The sequence below is a fragment of the Motacilla alba genome, chromosome 12 (assembly GCF_015832195.1).
Source record: "Motacilla alba alba isolate MOTALB_02 chromosome 12, Motacilla_alba_V1.0_pri, whole genome shotgun sequence".
NCBI classification, from domain to species: Eukaryota; Metazoa; Chordata; class Aves; order Passeriformes; family Motacillidae; genus Motacilla; species Motacilla alba.
Window position 1 is genome coordinate 8,915,960 of NC_052027.1, and position 22,162 is coordinate 8,938,121.

Below are 22,162 nucleotides of genomic sequence, written 5' to 3' on the forward strand. Positions count from 1 at the left end.
TAGGGCAGGTGCTGCTGTCCGTGAGGATCTGGCAAGAGGAACTCAGTCAGGCATTCCCAGTGTATCCAGGGAGCTGCTGGGGCTGTGTCAGCTGCAGCGAGTCAATAACGAGCACACACAGGACTGTACAGGAAGGCTGGACACAACAGGTCAGTTTTTTATTAACCAAAAGTGAAGCTGAACCCCAGAGTGGTTTAACTTGTTAAAACCATATGTTTATATGGCAGATATTTTTCTTTCATGTTCAACACTACAGTGCAAGAATCAAACTTGGCAGCTGTTCATCCTTTGAGAATCAAGTAGTAAAATGAATTAAAATAAGGGTCCCTCAATGAATCAATTAAAAAAACCCATTTAACTCAAAAAACCAGACCAATTTTAAGAACGGTCTTATTAAATTCTCCCAAGTGAATGAAAGACCTTTAAAAGCACTTGGAGCCTTGAGGTAGCAACTTTATGCAGAATTTAATTCCCCTCCTGCCCCACAGAGGAAAATTAGTAGCACATTATTAGCTCCAGCCAGCTAAGCTGCGTTGAGTGTCTCCTGTGAGGTGACTTTCTCTTGCCTCTTGAAAGAGCAGTGTAGTGCTGCAGGGCGCCAGGAGGAAATCCACAGGGAAGGCCTCTCGAAATAAAATGTATGGTTTGAAAATAATTAAAATGATCGGCAACGACTGTAACAACAAAAATTATCTGAAGTGAAAAAACCCAACGTGTATTTTGGCAAGACTAGTTTACAAATACAAGTCAAGAACAAGAGTCTGCTTTCAGCAAAAGAAAGAAAGAATGGAAGTAACATTCAAAGGGGTTTCAGGCGGTTTTTTTGCCCTCTGTGCAAAACTGCACTTTGTTTTCCAAGTTTTATTTTTAGTTTTGAACTTTTGTTTCTAAGAAGGGAGCACTTCCACACTTTTTTGTTCTCTTACATTGTCAAACCTGTGCTGTGACGTTAGACAGAAATATCAAGTGCCAGGATATTTAACCACTGAAAGCTCCTCTCACTGACTTCACAACAATCACAAGCAGGGAATCACAAACAGGAGATGTCTTCCTCTAAGCCTTGAAAACACGATCCTCTGTGCCCACTTTGCTGCTGAGTTGTTTTATTAAAAACTAAATCTCTCTTCAGTGCCAATTTCAGAGACTCAGTGGCAGATTTACTGAACACTGAGTGGTAACAAAACACCTGGGCCTACTCTCATTGCAACAACTGCAATGAACAGAGTGCAAAGGAAAGAGCTGAGATAGAGGGATGGGGCAGATGGTCACAAACAGGTGCTGTACTTGCTCTCTGGACTCAGTATCAGCACTTGCACATCGCCCACTTTTGCTCACTGCTGGTGCTCTAACCAGATTCCTGGCAATATTGAGTATCTTGCTAAAGAAGCTTTCTTTCCACTAACTTCATGCTCCAAAACTGTACAAACAGGTTGGTTAAACTACACCAAACTAATCAGGCACATTGCACATTATAGTTTTTAAATGGATGAGCCTTCTCAGCAGCTCATTCTCTTTCAGCTCAAAGCCAGCTGCCTCTCTACCCCACAGAATGATGCTGCACAGACCCTGGATGCAGGATGGCACTGCCCACTATGCCATTGTTCCAGGGAGCCCAGAGAAAGGTAAAACTTCAAAAGCTTGTTCTTGTTCACATGGGATTGCAATACTTTGATTTTATATTCTTGTCTTTTCCTTTGACTTTTAGAAGCCATCAAATTCTGCCTTCAAAGGCCGAAATATCTCAAGAATATGACATCAGCCTTGCCTGGGTTTTGGTTAAGCTTTGGAACAAGTGCCTGTGTTTGCCTGTGCTGAGGTTACAGTCCTGTTCTGCACAGAACCAAAGGCATTACAGAACCCATCTGTAAGGCAGCCCAACCTGCCAGGCTCCTCTGGATAAAGGAGAGGATATTCTGCCTGGGAGCAACAAAGGCCAGCTGGCGATTATTCACAGCAAGTTTCTCTTTAGCTCACATGACAGTTTAGGCAGCACAGAAATTCAGGCTGGTTCAGAGACCAGTTCCTGTTTGGTTCACAGGACAGTCATGAGCTGGCTTCAGAAACTCTTTGTCATGGAGCCCAAAGTATCTTAAAGTTATTATCTGCTATCACTGCAAGGAGCTGATGAGTGGGGTTTTTAAATTTTTTCAAATTTTTAGTTGTCTTCTTCCTTTTTTTTTTTCTTTTCTTTTTTTTTTTTTTGTGGTTTGGTTTGGGTTTTGTTTGGTTTTTAAATTCTGTGATGAAAACAATTATTTTTGTCTTTGGTGTTAAACCTTGGAAGCATGAGTGAAAAGTACCTGCTGCTTCTTTGGCTGTAATTTATGACCAAGAAACAGCCCAGGAAAGCAAGTGAAATTCACTGTTCTAAAATACATGCAGTTAGAACAGCCACTAGACATCACGACCAGAACTTTAATAATATGGAAACACCAAGTTCAGTGGTGTCCATTACAAATCATTTGCATTATATAAAAATATGACTGAATTACAGTAACTGGACAACAGTCATTCAAATTTATCAACTTTCCATCTTACTCATATTGCAGGAAATGGGAGGAGCTCATCCAACTATGGGGAAAAAACTGTCCAGAAATCAACTTAGAGTTGCTGCTAAGCATCTCATGCCTTAGAGAAATGTCCACCGTGATAACTAAAAGCAGGAATTCAACATTAACATCCTTCCATTCTTGCTTACATGGCCATGAATAAAAAGAGCAAGTTCTGTTACACTAGCAGTCACTATTAAAATTTTATAACCCCATAAAACACCAATATGTTTTGCATGAGCTGTGGAAGAATGCAAACTCAAAGGGTCACTAGATTTATTACCTCCAAATTCAATGTCTTAATATATATATTCTGTTTGAACACCATAAAAATGTCCTTCTCATGGTCTGATTCTTATTTAGATAATACCCTGATAAAATCTCAGCCATATGCCAATTAAGGTCCTTAAAGCTATAGAAACAGAATCTACCTAATAAATGCTGCAAATTTAACAGGTATTTTAGATAAACATCATTAGCTCAGTTATCACCTAAACCAAAAAGACTCCTCAAACACACCAACTGCGCAGTTAGCAAAGACATTTGCTTTACAAAGTCAAATGCTGCCAACTTTTGAAAGGTTTAGCAAATCAACGTGGTATTTGGAAGCATTCAAGTGTCTAATGAAGTTAAAATACTGTGAAATGTTAGGACTAGGGGAAGCTCCTGTAAACAAGTACAGAAGTAGTCTTCATTTAAATTACAAAACATTCACCTCCTTAAAAAGCTTTAAAACTGACCCAGCGAACAACTGCACCCTGGGAAATGTAGCAGTATAAAGGATCTCTGTAAGCAAGAGAGGGTCATATATTGTTATCTCACCACCAAAAAATGTACTCAGTGTCAGGAACAAGGAGCAAATTTGGGGAGATGACAATTATGACACTTTCAGGCCATTTGATCTGAACCACTGCACTTTGTTGGACAGCATAGAGTAAACCAATTTTCTTTGCTGCTCAGAAAACACTCAAAATACGTTTTCTGCATCTGGTTGCTAAGCAGACTCTCCCATGTCCCCAGCTCAGTTTACTTGGTTTAAAGAGATCTCTATATTTATTATCTGCTGCTTTCAGCAGGTGGACCAAAACTTCAGTGCCATCTTATTCATTGGCTCCACTGATACTTTAAATTCAAACCCAGATGCTACAATTAAAAGCAAATTTGACATTGTGTAAGGAAAGCATCAGATGAAGGTAATCAGCCCATAAAAGGCTTGTATTCCACAGGCTGCCTCTGCAGAACAGGCAACCTCCCACTACAGAATCTGAAGGGACAATTTACCCCAACAGTGACACCCAGAAGGAAGGAGGCTTCTATGTCTTGCACACTTTGGGTTTCGTATCAGGCACTTGAACTGTTGGACAGACGCCATTCTGAACCAAGTAAGTGAACATAGGGTTAGAATCATCTTTAATCTATGTCTAATAATGAAGTATCAGCAGCAAAGTGGAGGCAGGGAGGAGTGAGCAATCCATCTGTGCTGAGACTCGTTTATGGTTTCTAAAATGCCCAAGAAAACAGCAGCAGTAACTGTTCCGTAGTGTCCGTTGTCCTTGTGAGTTGTGTTGCTGATAGGAGGCTTTTCTGTGTCTTGAACTAAGAAGGCATTGAGGTACCCTGTGCCTAATTCCCTGGATCCATCAGGTCCATGCTAGAGCCAAACATTGCCACCAGCTGCTCCTCGTAATGTGTTATATTCCTCTTCATAATGTCCATGCAGGGTCCAAGCAACCTCTCAAATGCTTGCACATCCATGACTGTAATGGAACACAGGTGAAAACAAGACTGTTTGTCAAAAAGGACTCCAAATACCAATCTGGTTTTTGAACTCAGAACACAGACCTTCAGTTCAACCCACTTAGGGCTGAGGCTTCAAAAGAAACCACAGAAACAGAAATCATGTTTCTGATTTCTCTCTGTACTGTTACTTGGTGAAGCAAGACTAATGAAATTCAAAACTGATCTCAAGGATAAACACAGAAGCAAATACACCCCACAGTGGTATTAAAATATGACCTGAAGACTATGTGTGATAAACAAGTCCAGGCCAAACACACACAGAAAACAGAAAATTGGCCATGAGGAAGCAGCAGTGCTTCTCCAGCTTCCATCTGGAGCTCCCCTCCAGCCCATGCTCCCAGCTTCTGGAATCTGACTGCCAGTTACCAAAAGGTTGCTGGGTTTTGAACAGCTGCTCGCTCAAGCATGGTCCATGAGACAAGCAAAGAACAGAAAAGGATGACTAGAAACACAGACCACCTGCTTACCTAAACATTTGACCTCCCCAACAGCATAGGCAGAGGCTGCTCTGGGTTTGTTGGTAACAAGTGCAAGCTCTCCAAAGTACTGCCCTCTGTGACACCTGGCAATCTCCACTTCTTGATTCGCTTCTTTACTCGTCATAGTCTGTCAAACAGTGCAGTTGCATTATTTGCACACAGCTCTGTCCTTGTACAAGCCTACAGTTAATAATCCCAGACACTTTACAACAGTGCAACAGCTCCTTGGTTTCAGGCCTTCAAACTAGTGACTCCCAAGTCATGGTAGAACACCTCAATACCATGTTCAGTTGGAAGTTGGGTAAGAAAAATGTGTGCCAGCCCACAAGTTTTGAGACAGGCAGGTATCTACTGCTACAGCTCTGGGAACTGCTGCTATTTAGCCTTACACAGGCTTTATCATGCACCACATGCTGTTCCCCTGGCTGCTTCAGACTGTACAGAGACCCATGCAGATGCCAACATCTAGTGTGTCACTAAAGATAACAGACCCCGTATTTTGTAATGTGCAGTCTTCTACAATCATGGAAGAAAAGTTTCATCTCCACCCTCTAGGCCAGGGAAAGTGTATCAGTGTGGGAAGAGATGGGATGGGTTGAGCTGCAGGCTCTCTCAGTCTCTCACATATCAGGTTAGTTTACAGAGCAGCAGGCAGAAGCAAAAGACTTTGTCACTTCAGTAAAATGAGTTCTGGCTGCTTCAGAACAGGTATGGGAGTTTACAACCTGCATCACATGAATAATGATGATCAACATCATAAAATAATATATTAACTCAGGGTGGGCTTCTTCACATCTCTTGTATTAATCAGTCAAATCAGGGATTGATTAATACAAAGCCTAATCATTTAATTTGAACTCACCTTGCTTTTAATCAAGATTTTTACTTCTCCGGATTCTACAATGTAAAAACAGTCTGCTTTGTCACCCTGTGAAGAAGAAAAGCTAAAATAAGTTCTTTTTTACTTGACTGTGAAAGTATATATAAATGGTATTCATGCATTCACTTTGAACTAGGCCTTCTGCAGAAATCTGCTAGAACTGACAAACACTCAGATTCTTAACATTAAAAGGTGACTGGTTGGGTAATACACCAGAGGAGCCCACAGGGAAGGAAGTGTTAGTGCACATCATTCAGTAAGGGGGCAGGAGGAAAGGAAAACACAAAGGAAACTGATGATATATAGCACAATCACTTGAATGAAAATCTTCTGAACCTGATGGAAGTAGGCAATAGTTAGTGAAACTAAGCGGAGCCTAGAATTTTCAGAAGCAAATTTAAATAAAACAGGGGAATGGTCATAAGCCATCCAGTACCAACTTTTCATTCACCACTGCCAACCATCACAGCATGAAATAATGCTCTATGCTAACTTCTGAAAGAGTAACTGCTGAAAGAGTATTTTATTTTTAAAAAGAGTGGAAACAATCTGAGTGGGAGATACCCTCATAACACTACTAACAATTTTCAAGTGCTTTAAAGCTTACTGCCCTTAACTGAAGGGTCAAATTTCAGAAAGGTAATTAAAAATTTGAATTACTCACAAGGGAAAAGAGGTTCCTGGTATTGAAGCAACTGCTTTAATGTCAGAGTTATCCTATCTTTTCCAAGCCCAGAATTTCATCATCTCTAGCACTGTACTACCATCACCCAGACCTATTCAAACTATTAATCCTCCTTTTAAGGATAATTACATCCTTGCCCTTAATTCAGTTATTAAAAAAGAATAAAACCAACTGTGTAATTGGATCACTGATGGTATGAATTCCCAGTTTTGATACTGATTTATAAGCTCTGATTTTGCTGAGAGTTCAGTTTTCTCAGGGTCTTAAGCAAAAAGAGTTTCAACTTTAAAAATTGAGGGTATTTTTAGAGTTAAGTAATTTGACATCTATCACCAAACTTGTTTCCTATATTCAGTTATGTACCACTCAAGATAATTAAGATCAATTATTCAAGACACAATCAAGGAATCATATTCTGTCTATATAACAAAAACAACACTGTAACCAAAAATCTGCAGTTTCAGGTAAGCCCTTCTTGCATTAACTTCTACTTGAACTGGAGCACTTTTACAACACAGCAACCCACAGCTAAATTTGATGCAAAATTCCAGTGTCTGTAACAGGGTTTCAAAAAGTTATTTCTGTCACAGCCAAAAAAAAAAAAAAAAATCAAACAGCTCTAGCTTGAGTTCATCCAGTTTCATGTTCTACCACCCAGGCCTTGATCTACTGCAGCAGACAAAACATTCCCCAATCACTAAAGGACTCAACTGAAACCAGACCACTGAAATACCTCAGGAAAGCACAAGAAAAAACAATGGTTTCAGTTAACCCTGACAGTTTCTTAGAGCTAGTGACTCCCTGTTTAATCTGGTCATAGAGGCCTAGGAAGACTCTACGTGGGGCATTTAATGGAAAACTGCTTCATTTAATTTCAGCTTCTGAAGGCACACTCATCTTGAATCCTTGCAAAGACTACTTATAAAACATAGATGAGAGAAGAAATACCAAGAAGCTAAAGTAATAGAATAAATTTGCAGCAAAATACATACTGTCCATTCCCCAAGCATTCAAGAAGTGGTCAAATAAATCCGAAATAATAAAGAATAAATGCCAAGTTGGTCCAAGTAATACAACTCTGCAAGTCAATTCCAAACAGAAAAAACAGAAGCACAGAAAGGAGAATGATAAAGGGAACTTTAGATTACAAGTACCTGAGAAATGATACGTTCCCCATCTTGATACACCTTCTCTCCTATAACATCCACTATCTTCATTCGCTCTGATGCCTGGAACAAAGAGGACAATTAAAAACAATAATCAATTATAGCTTATCTCTGTGAACTCTCCTGAATCTCTACAACCCCTCCTGAAATGAACAGACATTCACTAGACACACAAACACACAATTTATAAATATAGCCCCAAAATGACATTGTCATAGTACTGCAACACAGGTCTTAAGACTACCATAATCAACAGGGAAATAAAATTGTTTAGTGTCCCATCCCTGTGTTTCTCTGACCACTCAAAAATATCTGATTTGGCTGGTTTAGAGCAAAGGAGAGGGGGGGGAAAAATCACTTTCTTTAAGATTCAGTTAAAATTTGAAGAAAACACTCTGAAAAACATTATAAGCTTCCTAAGAACAAACCCTAATGAGGAATACCAGCAAAACATTTTAAAAATATTTTAACCACTATATACTTAAACACGTGTGTGGGAGGAATAGTGTCCAAGGACTCATTTCTAGAGTGAAGAGGAAGGTGACGTGACAAGAACAAGGGCTGCAGTAGGATGCCCAGCAGCAAAGGCAGGAGGCAGCACCTGGCATGCCAGGAAACTTGCCTGAGTCTTTACAAACAGGAAGGGAGAAGTGAATTATCTCCAGTGTTTCCCACCACCCATTTGGAACCCACAAAACAATTTCGTTGCTTCAGAGCAGCACAAAAAATCATACCAAGAAAGGAAGAAAATCCTAACAGTTAAAATTCATCAGATGATTCAGTTGCAATCAATCCATTCATTCCCCAAGTGCACCTTCATCTTGCCTATCTTTGAGAAATCAAATTCTGGTCCATGCATGATTCAACTGCAATGTGTCATGCAAAAATCCATCCAGTGCTAATGAGTTATTTTGCTGTATCTTTAAATATTTGAGTCATTTCTGTGCTCCAAAAAAGTCACATTGATGGAACCAGTTTAAGCCAGGCACTAAGAGAGAAGGTGTTGTAATTTATCCCTTCCACAGCTACATCTGTCCAAAATAATACATAGTAGAGGCTGTTGTTCACACCTAATGATTTTTGCAATTTTGTAATCTTCTCCCAAAGGGATTAAGAGCTCAAATACTAAAGATTAATGCTGGAAAGTATTTTTTTAACGATAAGGAAAGTTAAATTATGGTTTAAGGCAAAAACAGATTAATGCAAAAGCAGATTGGTCAGTTCTAAAAGCCCTCTGACAATCCAGGGTGAATCAACAGAAGTGATAATTTCCACATTGTTCCTAAATTCAGGCACCACACACCCCAACAGGACAGTGTGACTGCATTCCAGGCCACAATGCTTCCCTTCAGCAGTTTAACTCCTGAATATTAAGTTAAGCTTAAAGGAAGACTACAACAGCCCACACCTTTGTCTCAAATTTAAAACCATTCCTGGCTAATAAAGAACAAATTCACAGTGACTGTATCCTTACTTCAGTATCACACCCTCACAGGCAACCACAGCCCTGACTACCAAACTGCATTTTGATACCTATTCCCTGAAATATGTATGTTTGGTTTGTGGGTTTTTTTTTTTTGTGTAAAGAACTTTTAAAAAATCAGACTGAGATAAAAATCAGCAAATTGCTATTGTGAATAAAGGATCTGGGGAAAAAACCCTAAAACTATTTCAGCAATGCAAATTAATTTGTGTAGTATATGTGATACCAAAGCAGCGTTTAGTATTTTGTTCTAAGCAAAAACAACAGATTTCTGATATAGCTGGAACGCTCACTGGAGCTGCTGCTAATGCAAGAATTTGATGCAGATGTCTCTGAGAGGTTTTACCTCCAAGGATTTGAGAAGGGGCACAGACTCAATAAATAATTCATACGTCTTCCTCTTCTTTGCGTTGTTTTTCAGTATAATTCTTCTGAACGTCACTCGATCCTGCAGGAAACAGCACAGAGAAATACATTATTCCTCTTCACTGAAATGCTCCCTGTTTAAAGAACTGACAAACATGAACAAGTATTTACAGCAAACGCTAGGGCTGGGAAAGCAGCTGCTAAAGTGATACCACATCCACCACAATGCTGACTGCAACAGCTCCTCTCAAGAGTACTTCTGGCAATAACAAATTAAAAAACAGGGAGCTGTAAGACCTGATCCTCCTCAGACAACCACTTAGGGATTCAATTTTTATTCTATCTTACACAGTTTTTCTGGGTTGAGTTTTGGGGTTTTGTTTGCCTGTTTACTAATGTATCTTTTATGCTTCTGCATCAAGTGAAGAAGTTTTGCTCTTCCTGCTGAAGCCAGTGGAAATTGGCATTTCCAGCACTTGTTATGGCAACTGCAGAACTAAGTCTGATTGGATTCTTCACTACTTGAGTCACAAATTTCAAAAGTTGAAGATTTATACTGCTCTCAGGTCAGGAACAGAGTATCAAACAGCAGCAAGCTTGTTCACTCCATCTTCTCAGATCCAAGAGCGAGCTTGTGGAAGGACCAATTCCTTGCTGCCAGCAGTGCGCGTTCCGCAGGGAGCGCTGCGGGCTGCGCTGGGGAAGCCAAGCGCCAGCGGGGCAAAGCCCCGGCCCCGCCCGCGCTGCGCCCCGCGGCCACGGGGAGGCGCTGCGGGGCCAGCGGCTCCGCCAGCCCCGAGCGGAGCGGAGCGGCACCGGCACCGCACGGCAAAGGCACCGGCACCGGGCACCGCACGGCAAAGGCACCGGCACCGCACGGCAAAGGCACCGGCACCGGGCACCGCACGGCAAAGGTACCGGCACCGGGCACCGCACGGCAAAGGCACCGGCACCGCACGGCAAAGGCACCGGCACCGGGCACCGCACGGCAAAGGTACCGGCACCGGGCACCGCACGGCAAAGGCACCGGCACCGCACGGCAAAGGCACCGGCACCGGGCACCGCACGGCAAAGGTACCGGCACCGGGCACCGCACGGCAAAGGCACCGGCACCGCACGGCAAAGGCACCGGCACCGGGCACCGCACGGCAAAGGTACCGGCACCGGGCACCGCACGGCAAAGGTACCGGCACCGGGCACCGCACGGCAAAGGCACCGCACGGCAAAGGCACCGGCACCGGGCACCGCACGGCAAAGGCACCGCACGGCAAAGGCACCGGCACCGGGCACCGCACGGCAAAGGCACCGGGCACCGCACCGGCACCGGGCACCGCACCGACACCGGCACTGCACGGCAAAGGCACCGGGCTCCTCTCAGCGTTGCCCCGCTGGGATCTGCCAACAGAGCCACAGCTGCAGCTTGCCGTGCACAGCTGGGGCTACAAGTGCAAAAAACCAAAAAAAGTCAGAGGGCAGGAGCAGAAATTTGTTCAGGAAAATGGTTAAAAAAAAAAAAAAATACAACCCTCCCCCCCCCCCAAAAAAAACCAACAAAAAAACCCCAAAAAAACCACCAAAAAAACCACCAAAAAACCACACCACCAACCCCCGCAAAACACCAAAAAAAAAGCCAAAACAAAAAACCAACCAAATAAAAAAAAAAAATCACAAAAAACACAAAATGAACCAAACGACAAAAAAAACCCTCCACACGAACTGAAAAAAAAACCCCAGAAACATCCTGAGAGCCATTCCTCCAGTTCCCAAAACCATCAGCTGGTACCTAAGCTGCAGCATTTTGAGGTGAAGAGGTATTTTCAAGTGGACATCTTTAAGGGATGCAGGCTGCAAATACTTGTAATAGGGACTAATAGAGGTGATATCAATGGAACATGAAAGTTGAAGGATGAGAAAGATGAAAGGCAGGATGGTATTATCGTTACCCAAAGTAGAAAAACAGATGATAAAGCATTAGGGATTTTTCTGTTTTTAAAGGAATTCTCCAGTGGTAAAAGTGTCTTCAAATGTTTGTGTTTGGAGAAGCAGAAAGATGCAAAAACTGTGGGGGGATTGTAAAAGCATAAAAAATCAGAATTCACCTGCTTGAGAGTATCAGTGTAGGAGGAGAAGCAGCAGTATTTGAACAAAAAAAAGCCAAGCTGTGAAGGCAGCGTGTGTGACCATGAGGTTTCCCCCAGACACAGTCAGCAGCAAAGGCTGAGGACATTTCCCTCGTCCAGAAGGGACCACTGTGATAACTGCTTTGTGCCTGAGCCTTCCAGATTTCTGTTGGCCTAAGCCTGCAATGCAGCAGGAGTAATCCACACTTCCCAAAAGGCAGATAACCAAAGAGCTTAAGCAATGACTTCTGCATACTAATAAAAATATGTTTAAATTACATCAGGGACAAAACAGTACAATAAAATACGGCAACAAACAGAGCAACTGGAAGAAATAACTGAAATTCGAGAGGAAAATGCAGCCTTAGTAATAAAACATTTACAGGACAGAGGATTAGCAAGAAGTCCCTGTTCATCTACACCTTGCTAATTAATCGAATATAATCACAGCAAAACTAAATCCAAAATTAACCCAATTTGTGCAGTTCTTTTCAAAGGCAAACTGGAACAAAGAATAATCTTCTCATTTTCCTCCTTTTATGAATGAGCTCAGTTTGTAGCTAGCTGCTTTGTTCTGCCTTCCTCCAGAAATGAGCTTCTGACATTACTCCCTGGTTGATTTACCAAACTCTTTCACATCACAAATAAAAGGGAAGTCAGATGTCCCAGCAAGCAGGAACAGCCACGTGCAGCAGCTTATCAGTCCTACAATCAAGGTCACAACGCCGCAGCCCCCAGCGATGGCTGCGAGGAGCGGGGCACAGAGACTGCACACAACACTTGTGCCTTCAAAGCTCTGCTGATGGCACAATCCACTCATTATGCCAACCCTCAGAGATGAGTAAGAGAGCGCTGGGAAAATAACCCCATCCAAATAGTGCAGAGAAAAGAACTAAAAAAGGAAACTAATGGCTACAGCTTCACATTCAGCACTGCTGGGCTAGAGACAAAGCAACACCATCATTTAGCTCGGCATCTCGTAGGTCATGCCGACCTGAGAACCTCTTCCAAGGTAATAGAACCACAATTTATTGTGAAGGAAAACAAAGCTTTGGGCAGTTTTCTGACCTCTTTAAATTACGAACATCATCAAGAAGATATTTAACACATTCCCATTCCCTTAAGAGGCAAAATGGTAGGAAGGTGAGTTGAAAATAAAGAACATAATTTAGATATTGTTTCCCCTCCAAAAAAAAAAAAAAAAAAAAAAAGTGCTTTAATGGCTCCACTGTCCTCTGCAGGATGAAAACCAAACCAGGAGGTTTTTCTTCCCTACTAACAAAAGCCACAATTACAGTAAAAGCAAAACTATAAAGGGACAGATAGAACTAGTGATACAGTTTTTATAGACAAGTTGTTCCAGAAAGTCAGCCAAAAAGATCTGCACAATGGATCTGTCAAGCCAGGAGATGAGATAGCAGATCTTGATAAAATACCTGTGAGCAGAGGAGCCATATCAAGGGAAGCTCTGGACACGGTGAGGTGCTGCTTAAAATATTATGCATATGAGAGCAACTTCCTTTCCTTACCAGTCCCCAGAGGGCTCCTTCTGTTGTGGCAACAATGGTGGCAGCTCTAGGAGTGTTGTACATCAGTGCCAGCTCCCCAAAGCTGCCGTGGTTATCGTAGCGGCCCACACAGCGAGACTGGTTGTCCTTTGCTACAACAATATCATACAATCCTCTGGAAAACAACAGAATAAACACTTTTTATTAGACAACATCCCAGAACAAACCTTGAGAACGGCTTTTTGCTGTTATACAAATAGTCCTTTTATTGCTGTGTGAGATGGAACTTTTTGAGCTTTCCAGCTGCCTGATTCTCGGCTGCTTCTATCTATACTATCTTCACAATAATTGTCTCTTAGTAAAGCATTTCTAGCTATACTATTTTCACAATAATTGTCTCTTAGTAAAGCATTTCTAGCTATACTATTTTCACAATTATTGTCTCTTAGTAAAGCATTTCTAGCTATACTATTTTCACAATTATTGTCTCTTAGTAAAGCATTTCTAGCTATACTATTTTCACAATTATTGTCTCTTAGTAAAGCATTTCACTCCTGATAGACACAGGCAGGATCTACTTGGTTTCCTCTGCACAATATTTTGACATTGCTGTTCTGGCCAGGGTGAGAAGCATTTTCATCATCTTTAACAGTGACATTTCACAGCATGTGTGTTACCCAGTGAGGCCTCTAGAGTGACTCAGATCCATCTCTACCCATTTTCTCAGTGCCAGCATTGCTGCAGGACCTTTGGGACACACTCAGTCCAACTGCTCACCTGCTGCTATGGGTTTGTCTCAACTCCAGCTTCAGGGTATGTGTATACCATAACCCCAAGATGCTCTAAACCCACTGATATCCAGCCAAGATCTCTGAACAGAAAATGTTAAATGGTAAATGGTATTATAAAAATACCAAAAATGGTATTATATCCCACAACATCACTAGGCACATAAGTAAAAAAGAAAACAAATGAGCAGAAATGGTACTAGGTGAGGAAGGAAGGCACATGAGATTGCACAACAATCCTACCAGACACCTTATACTCTACTGCTTATTCACACCTAGGAGAGTAAGAAACCAACAGCACACTAAAGGTAAACCAGAAAAGGATTACTGTTGATGGAAGGTGTCACTAATTCTTGTAATGTCTGATATCTATTTAATGATTCTCTGAGAGGCACCAGAGGCAACAATCTTCAGAGGTTTTTTCTTTTTTGACCTGGAAGAGTCAGATGTAAACACCTTAAGCAAAAGCAACAACTTCTTCCCATCCTTCAGCCTGAAAGTGACTTACTAGTGTTAGTGCCATTTACTTCCAAATAACTATAGCCACATAACAACCTTCAGTCAAGCATTTAGCTCTCTTTGGCCCAAGGACTAATCTGGTGATGCAACACTGGGTGACCTTGGCTCGGCTTTATTGAGAAAACTGTTGCTGAGCTGTGAGAGAGTCCATGAACTAAAGCCCTGCAAGATAAGAAGAATAAAAACAGAGCGAAGTGTAATTGTTGAGATGGTAATCGTTACGAGCCCAAGGACTCAAGTGAAAAGTACTGACATGAAAAAATATAAAACCCTCAGGCAAAAAAAAAGCAAGAAAGCAGAAGAGGGCAGCTCAGCAAGATTGTGGATCAGTCTGTGCCAAGAGGCAGCAGAGGCTGCCCCTCCTGAGTGATGACTGCTCAATCAGCACAGCCCCTGCAGGTGCCTCCTCAGCAGCAATGAGTGTCCCATGTTCAGCCATTCAATAAATAAATCCCTCTGAGCTCTCCCCTCCATGCACAGGGCACTGAACTCCTGCTGCATCCTCAGGCTGGACCTCCCCTGCCTGCTGCCCCTCCGTGCATGGCGAAAGACACTCGGACACGAGCCACCTGGTGAGGAACTGCTGCAAGCAGAAGGTTACAGGGAAAACAGGCCTGTGCCAGAACACAAAGTCACTGCTCATTTAAGACAGAAAAACTAATATTCAGGAATATTTAGGCATTAATTACTTGGGAGTAACAAGACATGCCTACTGATGGAAGAGCTGGAGTCCTTCGAACTCGCACTTGCACACAAATGGAAACATTGTGGTTTTCCATAAGGACCAGTACTCTGCTATTCTTTTGCGTGGAAAATTAGGTGTGTGGGAGGTGGAGGAAGACTAGAAAGGGAGAAAGGACTGAAAATTCCTAACTGCAGAAGCTATTCCTGATAACCAAATAGCCAATAAAAGAGTTGCAGCCGAGTTACTGCTCACAGTAGAGGCTGCCATGGTGTCACTAGACAACACCAATTTAATCTCTCACTGCACAACCTTTCTGCCACATACTTTTAACTTGGGAACAAAACAAAATAAAAATCTAAAAGCCTGAAAACTTCCAACACAACTATCTCAACAGAAAAAAACTGTTGTGGAGGTTTTTCAACACTGCATCAGTAGAACAGAGACCATAAAAGCATTTACCTGAGTATCTAAGGTAAGGTTCCATTTCACTTCTTCATTTTAGGTTAAAGCTCATAGCAGAGAGCTTTTAATAACCAACAGGGTAAGAGCCTTGCACAGAAACAAATCAAGATAGGCTGATGGTATCTAACACTTTTAAGAGGTTCCCAAACCGAGTTTAAGGTTCCTCAAAATTAGGAACCACTTCTCTGCACAGATCTCATCTCTGCAGAGCTGGTGGCTCTGGCTCCCACAAGCTCTGATCTGCAGTACCCTCCTCTTACTTGTAACAGCCTTATCTCTCTGGTGAATGTGCAAGAGAAGGAACTCAGCCTGCCTAGCCAAAGACGTGGGGTTGGATGGAGGGAGAGCAGTTGAGGAAGACAACAGAGTGCAGAAATGGGGCACTGGTTTAGCTAACGGGCTGGCATAGCAGAGGACAGGGAAGGGCATATGGCTGGAATATGTTTGATGCAGTCTTATGTTTTGTAATTTCATTAACCAGAAAGAGGAATGGCCTTAAAATGAACATGAATCATTTCAAACAAACAATTTCTAACCTAGAAATTCTTTTGCAATTCAAAAGGCAACAACCTGTCTTGAAGAACTGCTTTGAAAGCATTTCATACAATATTAATGGTGCCATTACTTCAGTGATAAAAAAGATAACAGTGCACCAAAAAAGCAGTTTGCTAAGATCATGTTCCAACAGACATTTATAAATCACTCAGTAATATTCTGCTTAACATTACAGTTTTGCAGAAGGAAATAAATCCATGTTCTTAATTACTCTTTGGATATGGTTATTCCAGTAAAGTGACATTAGCCAGATTTTTTTTCCAAAAGGGTAAAAGATACTCAAAATGCCCATGCACACATGTATGTATTATATGCCTGTTACACATATATGTGATCCCCAAAATTATGTGACTTTGCTTGATGGAAGAAATTCCAAAATGGCACCTTAAACTCTGCAAATACAAATCACAACCAACAGAGGCAGAGCAACCCCAACTCTCTCTGAAGTCAGACATCAAAATTAATTGAATAAAGTCTAGGTTTTTCCATGGCAGCCACTACCATGAATTTTTATTTCCTATATTCTCCTTCCTGAAAATAATATCCTACCCCTTCCCCCTACCACAGAACTACTTTTGCTGCTTTCCCCCTCCTTCCTTCAGAAAAAAATTTAACCTGGTCTAGAGACAGCATGTCATATAGCTGGTTTTAAGCTGTGCTTATGCTGATAGGCACAAAACCTAAACTGAACACATAATTTTCCTTCAGAAACTGCCCTGTAGTAAACAGTCCCTGCCATTTCTAAGAAGCTGAAAAGAAACATCCTCTACATATCACAGGCGCAGCTGCTTACCGCTCAACGACATAGAAGTTATCTCCATCATCCCCTTGGTCAATCACATGTTCCTGAGGTTTCACCTTCCTCTCAAACATGGCATCAAGGACCTGAGACAGCTGCTCCTAGAAAACAAGCAGGAGCAGGGGGAAAAACCAACTATCAGAAAACACACCTTAGTGTTACTGTTAGTGACGAGGGTGAGCTCATTTCATTTGGTCTGGACAGTGAACTGCAACATGTACCACACTTTTGTACATTTTACTGTACAAAAATACAAGTAATACTGATATTACATGTTGATTTCTACTAGCAGCTCACTCCTTTCCAGCTTATTAATACAAATTCAATAATGCAGACAACCAGACACAGGCACAGAAGAGCCCTTATCTCAAATTTATGTTTAAATGGCTCAACATTCACATTTCAGTGCCAAAGCACACACATACCTTTGGTATCATCTGACATAGTTACACTGCAGTGGACACACATCAATCCTTATCAACAGTACACAAATTTCACTGTATGTATGTCTGGAAATGGCACCATGATCTATTCTATTCACCTATATCTATTAATTAGTAAATATCTGTACTGTCATCATCTAAGAGCCCCACTCATGATCAGGACTATACTGAACAAGACTCTCCATAGACTTATTTCCCTGGATAGTCTGTTGTCTTAGAGCAGCTGCAATTCTAGCCCAAGATGAGACAGGACAGGTACAGATGTGGAGCCCACACAGAAAATGGGATAAAGCTGGTCTGCACAGCAGGCTCCAGCTGGATTTCCCTGTTCAGCCACAACTAAATTTCCTTTTTTTGCAAGCAGCACAGCCAGGGAAACTGTGAAAGCCAAGAAAGATGACGCCATATAAATGCCTTGCCTTGATGCTGACCTGCTTTACCATCTTTGCTATTCCCAAGCCCATTAACAATATACTTTCACTGCATTTTCAATGACCAGATGTTCAAAGTTGAAGATGTAGATCACAGCTGAGTTTCTAAAAATACTCTTCATCAACACGCAAGCCAGTCTTCATGCTGCTGATACACTTGAAATATTTACTGCACTCCTGAACTTGGGATTTATCACTGCAGCATCTCTTGGCAACACTACACTGAAAATATTCCTTATCTTTTAAACAGAATTCTATTTTCTTGTCTTTAAAAACTGTACCTGGACTTTTAGATCATATTAATTGTACATAACAAAAAATAAACTCCGTTTAAGATTTCCTTAAAATGCTATTACCTGATCTAGGTTTTTGAAGAGCAGGATATCTTTACACGCTTCCTGCAGTCTGCATCGCTGTTCATCAGTTTTTGGATGAACTACCTTTAAAACAAAGTAGAACAGAACAGTCATGACAACAAAGAAATATGATTACAGACTAAACCTTCACTTCAGCATGAAAAAGCAGAGCACAATTTAAATGTCAAAAGTATACAGTCCTTTTTTGTTTGCATAAACAGTATTTATATATAAACATTCATTCTGTCTGGCATTGTAAGACACATAAGAAAAATACTATGCTGACAATTAACATATGAAAAATAACAGTGAAGAAAGACAAAAAAGAAGAGGATTTTCCATTCCATTCCCTTCCCTTCTAACACAGCCACAGTCAAAGCTTGAACATACCAAACAGGGGAAGAAGTGAAGAGTTTTCTTCCTGAACTCTGGCTCTATTAGTCCCAGTGCAACTACTGCTGGCACACAGGCAGTTTATATCCTATATGATACATGAGTCTCAGCCCATCCCATAAGAAGTTATTGAATAAGCATGGGGTTTTTTTAACAAGATTACTTAAGTAAAAGCTTTGTTGTTTGAGATATTTTGTTACTTCCTTCCATTTACAAACATCAGGTTAAAGGAACAATACTTACTGTACCATGAAAATGTTCATATATGTGCTTGCTGGGGGCTAATAATGAAAATATATTTAAAAATTAATTACCTGACATGCACCACATAAACATTTCTTATTTCTGGAATAACAAGGATTCCAAAAACCAGTTATATTGGTTGGCATTTCTAAAAAGTTCTTTTTTAATGTTAAACAGGTCTCAGATCCTTGTTTTAAAAGAAAACAGAATATTGAATCATCAGCCAAGAAAACTAAGACTTTTGATGGAATGAATGTGTCCAAGTTTACAAACATTTGAATAACCTGACATAGTCACAGTAATTTTTTTTCTTTTTATAGCACATAAAAATTATTTACAAAGCATATTTATGAAGTATGTCTTCTTTTTTAAGAAAAAGTATATTAGACTTAGATTTTCATTGCAGAAGTGTAAGCATCTTTGCAATGGAATCTGGAAAGGAACACCACAAGTCCAGGGAGAAAACAATGATTCTCACCAACCAGGCTGCAAGATTTGCTCACACAACCCCGCCTCTGAAGAAATACAATTACAGTATCTGGATTTGAAATTCCTAGAAATACCCAACTTTCAAGAACAAGAGAAAAAACAGGTGTCCACAGACTTAAAATATTTCAACCAAGCATTTCTCCTACCCAGGCAGAACTGCTCTGACAAGAATGACAGTAAAAAGCATGTGAGGAATTTTAAGCGCCCATGAAGAAACAGCTGTGGTAAACCTTAACTAATTCTTCTTAACAGCATCCATGATCTAGGAATTGCCTCAACAAGCCTTTAAGAGAATTAAGAAAGGAAAATAGCAAAAATTTTAAAGACCTTAGACTTAAGCACAGCTCTCGAGTCCTTTGAAGTAAAACTGTATTAAAGCTGTAGTGACTAAAAAAGTCCATGAGACCAAGTGGCTCTGAATTTCACAGCAATGTCACTTTGCCAGTGCACCACGCCACGCTCAGCATGAAAAGCACAAGTGGTAAGAAAAGGCAATGTACATCTGCCTGTCAATTTGGAGAGAGACCCCTGCATGGAATGATTCCCTCACTCTTACCCTTTGTTCTGTATCTTCTTCCTCTTCATCTGGATTGAAAGCTTCAGCACAAACTTGGAAGAAAAAGAGAGAGGAGGTAAGTAAAAAGAAGTCATTACATGAGAACAGCAAACAAAGCTGTTTAAATACATTTCTTCTATTTTCCTACAGGAAAAACAAAATCACTTTTCATTTTTTCATAGTGTCAGAGCTCAAATCCTGTCTGCTCTCTGAGTAGGCACAGCACGGCTGTTCTCAGACTCTCATGTAAAAAGTCTGTGACTTACTAAATCATCTTGCCTAGTAAGTACTCAAGCATGGACACAGATTTCCTTTCAACTGGTATCAAAGCATAACAATCTCTATTCGGATTCATTTACAAGCATCTTCTCTAAAATGCAGGGGGAAAACACTGCTGCTGCACTGCTTTGTTCTTTGCAGTGCAATGGACAGAGCAAAACACTGAGAAAAAGGAGCACAGGGAAGGATGAGGCACTCGCTCCACCTCAACTCTGATGTGCAAGTGAGTATCTCTGGTTTGGGAGTTTTTTTGATACAGAGAAATCATGTTTTCACAGAAATTAACCTGGGAACTTAACAGTTAGCTTCACCATAGTACAGTCTAGGAAAAAGTATTTAGTCCCATCCCTCACCCGATCCTCTATCTTACTACATTTTAACCAAATTAATGTCAACTGATGATACAAAAACAACTCTAACATTTACAGAGTGTTTTTTTTAAAAAAGGATAAGAACAGTTGTGGAAAATTACACACTAGAGTGCACTGGGACAAGGCTCTGCCAAAAATGTCATTATACCTACAGGATCAACTGAAAGAGAGGCAATAAATGCAGAGCTGCTGAAATTTCAAACCCTTTTTGTTCAGTCTTAATTCTTCAGAAAAGGCTTATCTTCAGTTATCTTAGCATTTACACACGGTCTTACAATACTAAACACAGACACTTTGGCCACCAAAAGCCCACAGTTCCAGCTCAGATTTTCTTATTAGTTCAGGGATATTTACAGTTCTTGCATGTCAAAGTGATCTGCACATTCTAACCACCTGTACTGAGAGTCAGTCCTGTTTTCCTCTAGCTGTGCTCTTACTTTAATAAAGGTGGTCTCACTTCTGAGGTAATACATTACTTATAAAATTTTACAAGGAAACATAGACAAGCATTTTCCTTTGTACTTTATCCAGCATCCTGACAATAGTGAAGACTTGGCAGAATGCCCAGAAGCTCACTGCAATGACATCTAACTGCTGAATGGAGTGCGAAAGTATAAATAAAAATCCGGAATGTCTAGAATTCAGCAACTTGTAAATAATTTGAAAATGCACACGTGTCTATTGACCCTGTCATCGTGCACTCAACAGGACAATAAAAATGCAAAACTCTAGCACAATTTACTAGGAAAGATTTGTTGGGTTTTGTGTGTCTTGGTTTTTGGTTGGTTGGTTGTTTTTTTTTGTTTGTTTGTTTGTTTTTATTTAGTATTTTTTTTTCCCTACCTAAAAGATACAAGTCTTTCCTAGGAAATTGGATTTTAATTCGTTTTTTTTCCTGGAGAGAATGAGGAGACTCAAATACAACAACAAGCATTCCACTTACCAAACCCCAGTGTAAAAATGCAATGATACAATCATTAGGCATCAGGCATTTAGAGGGTAAGTACTGCTCATACAATAAACCCATTTAACAATACAGAAAGAGTTTACTGACAGTGCACCTACCACACACATGCTTTTAGTTTAACAGAGCCACCCACGCTTAGGGCAGATCCTCAACAAAGGATAAACAGCATTCTTCCCCAGCTGGAAAAAGTACAGTCCATAGCAGAGTCCAAAGATGGCTGTTTTATGGGAAGGTGGATGCCTACACAGCTACAGAACTTGGACTGATAGGCTGATCCACTTAATATGCAATACAAAGGCACTAACAAAGAGAGCATTATTAGCATTTTGGTGTGAAAGCTTCCTCCTCCTTCCATTTTACAGTAAAGATCAAAGTCTATTGTGAATGCTTTGGATTTTCAAATAAGGAACAGTTACTAAGAAGAAAGGCTCCGTGGTTTAAACAGTATGGTGAAACTGGAGATAATTAACTCTCTTCATTTTTTACAACCAGTGTATCTTATGACTCCAAACTGGAGTCCAATTCTCTATTAAGCACAATATTACACACTATAAATGGTCACATATCTATGAATTCAGAGATCACTGTACCACTAGACCATTCTATCATTCAAATTCTAATATTAAGCTGCAAATTTGATTTGGCTCCCACCTCAGCTGCAGGGAAGATATTGCTACACATGCTTCAGAATTCAGGAAATTTTCTTCAAGATTCCCTTGGAAAAACAGGTTTTATTACCACAGCTAAAACTAGAGCATCAGAGCAAAACCTTATCTTAAAACACACATCA

At 40.7% G+C, this 22,162-nt stretch overlaps 1 protein-coding gene across 1 annotated transcript in view; it reads right to left on the reverse strand.

Annotated features, from left to right (window-relative positions):
• Positions 1 to 689: 689 nt before the first annotated feature.
• The window catches only part of PRKAR2A (protein kinase cAMP-dependent type II regulatory subunit alpha), a 60,362-nt gene continuing 38,889 nt past the window's right edge, over positions 690 to 22,162 (reverse strand). The window contains exons 3-11 of the mRNA XM_038148933.1: positions 19,756 to 19,808; positions 18,075 to 18,158; positions 16,839 to 16,945; positions 13,058 to 13,211; positions 9,389 to 9,490; positions 7,548 to 7,622; positions 5,691 to 5,756; positions 4,817 to 4,955; positions 690 to 4,306 (exon numbers count right to left, since the gene is read on the reverse strand). Coding sequence (XP_038004861.1) covers positions 4,173 to 4,306; positions 4,817 to 4,955; positions 5,691 to 5,756; positions 7,548 to 7,622; positions 9,389 to 9,490; positions 13,058 to 13,211; positions 16,839 to 16,945; positions 18,075 to 18,158; positions 19,756 to 19,808 — 914 coding nt within the window. The 3' untranslated portion in view covers positions 690 to 4,172. The remainder of the gene's footprint in view (positions 4,307 to 4,816; positions 4,956 to 5,690; positions 5,757 to 7,547; positions 7,623 to 9,388; positions 9,491 to 13,057; positions 13,212 to 16,838; positions 16,946 to 18,074; positions 18,159 to 19,755; positions 19,809 to 22,162) is intronic.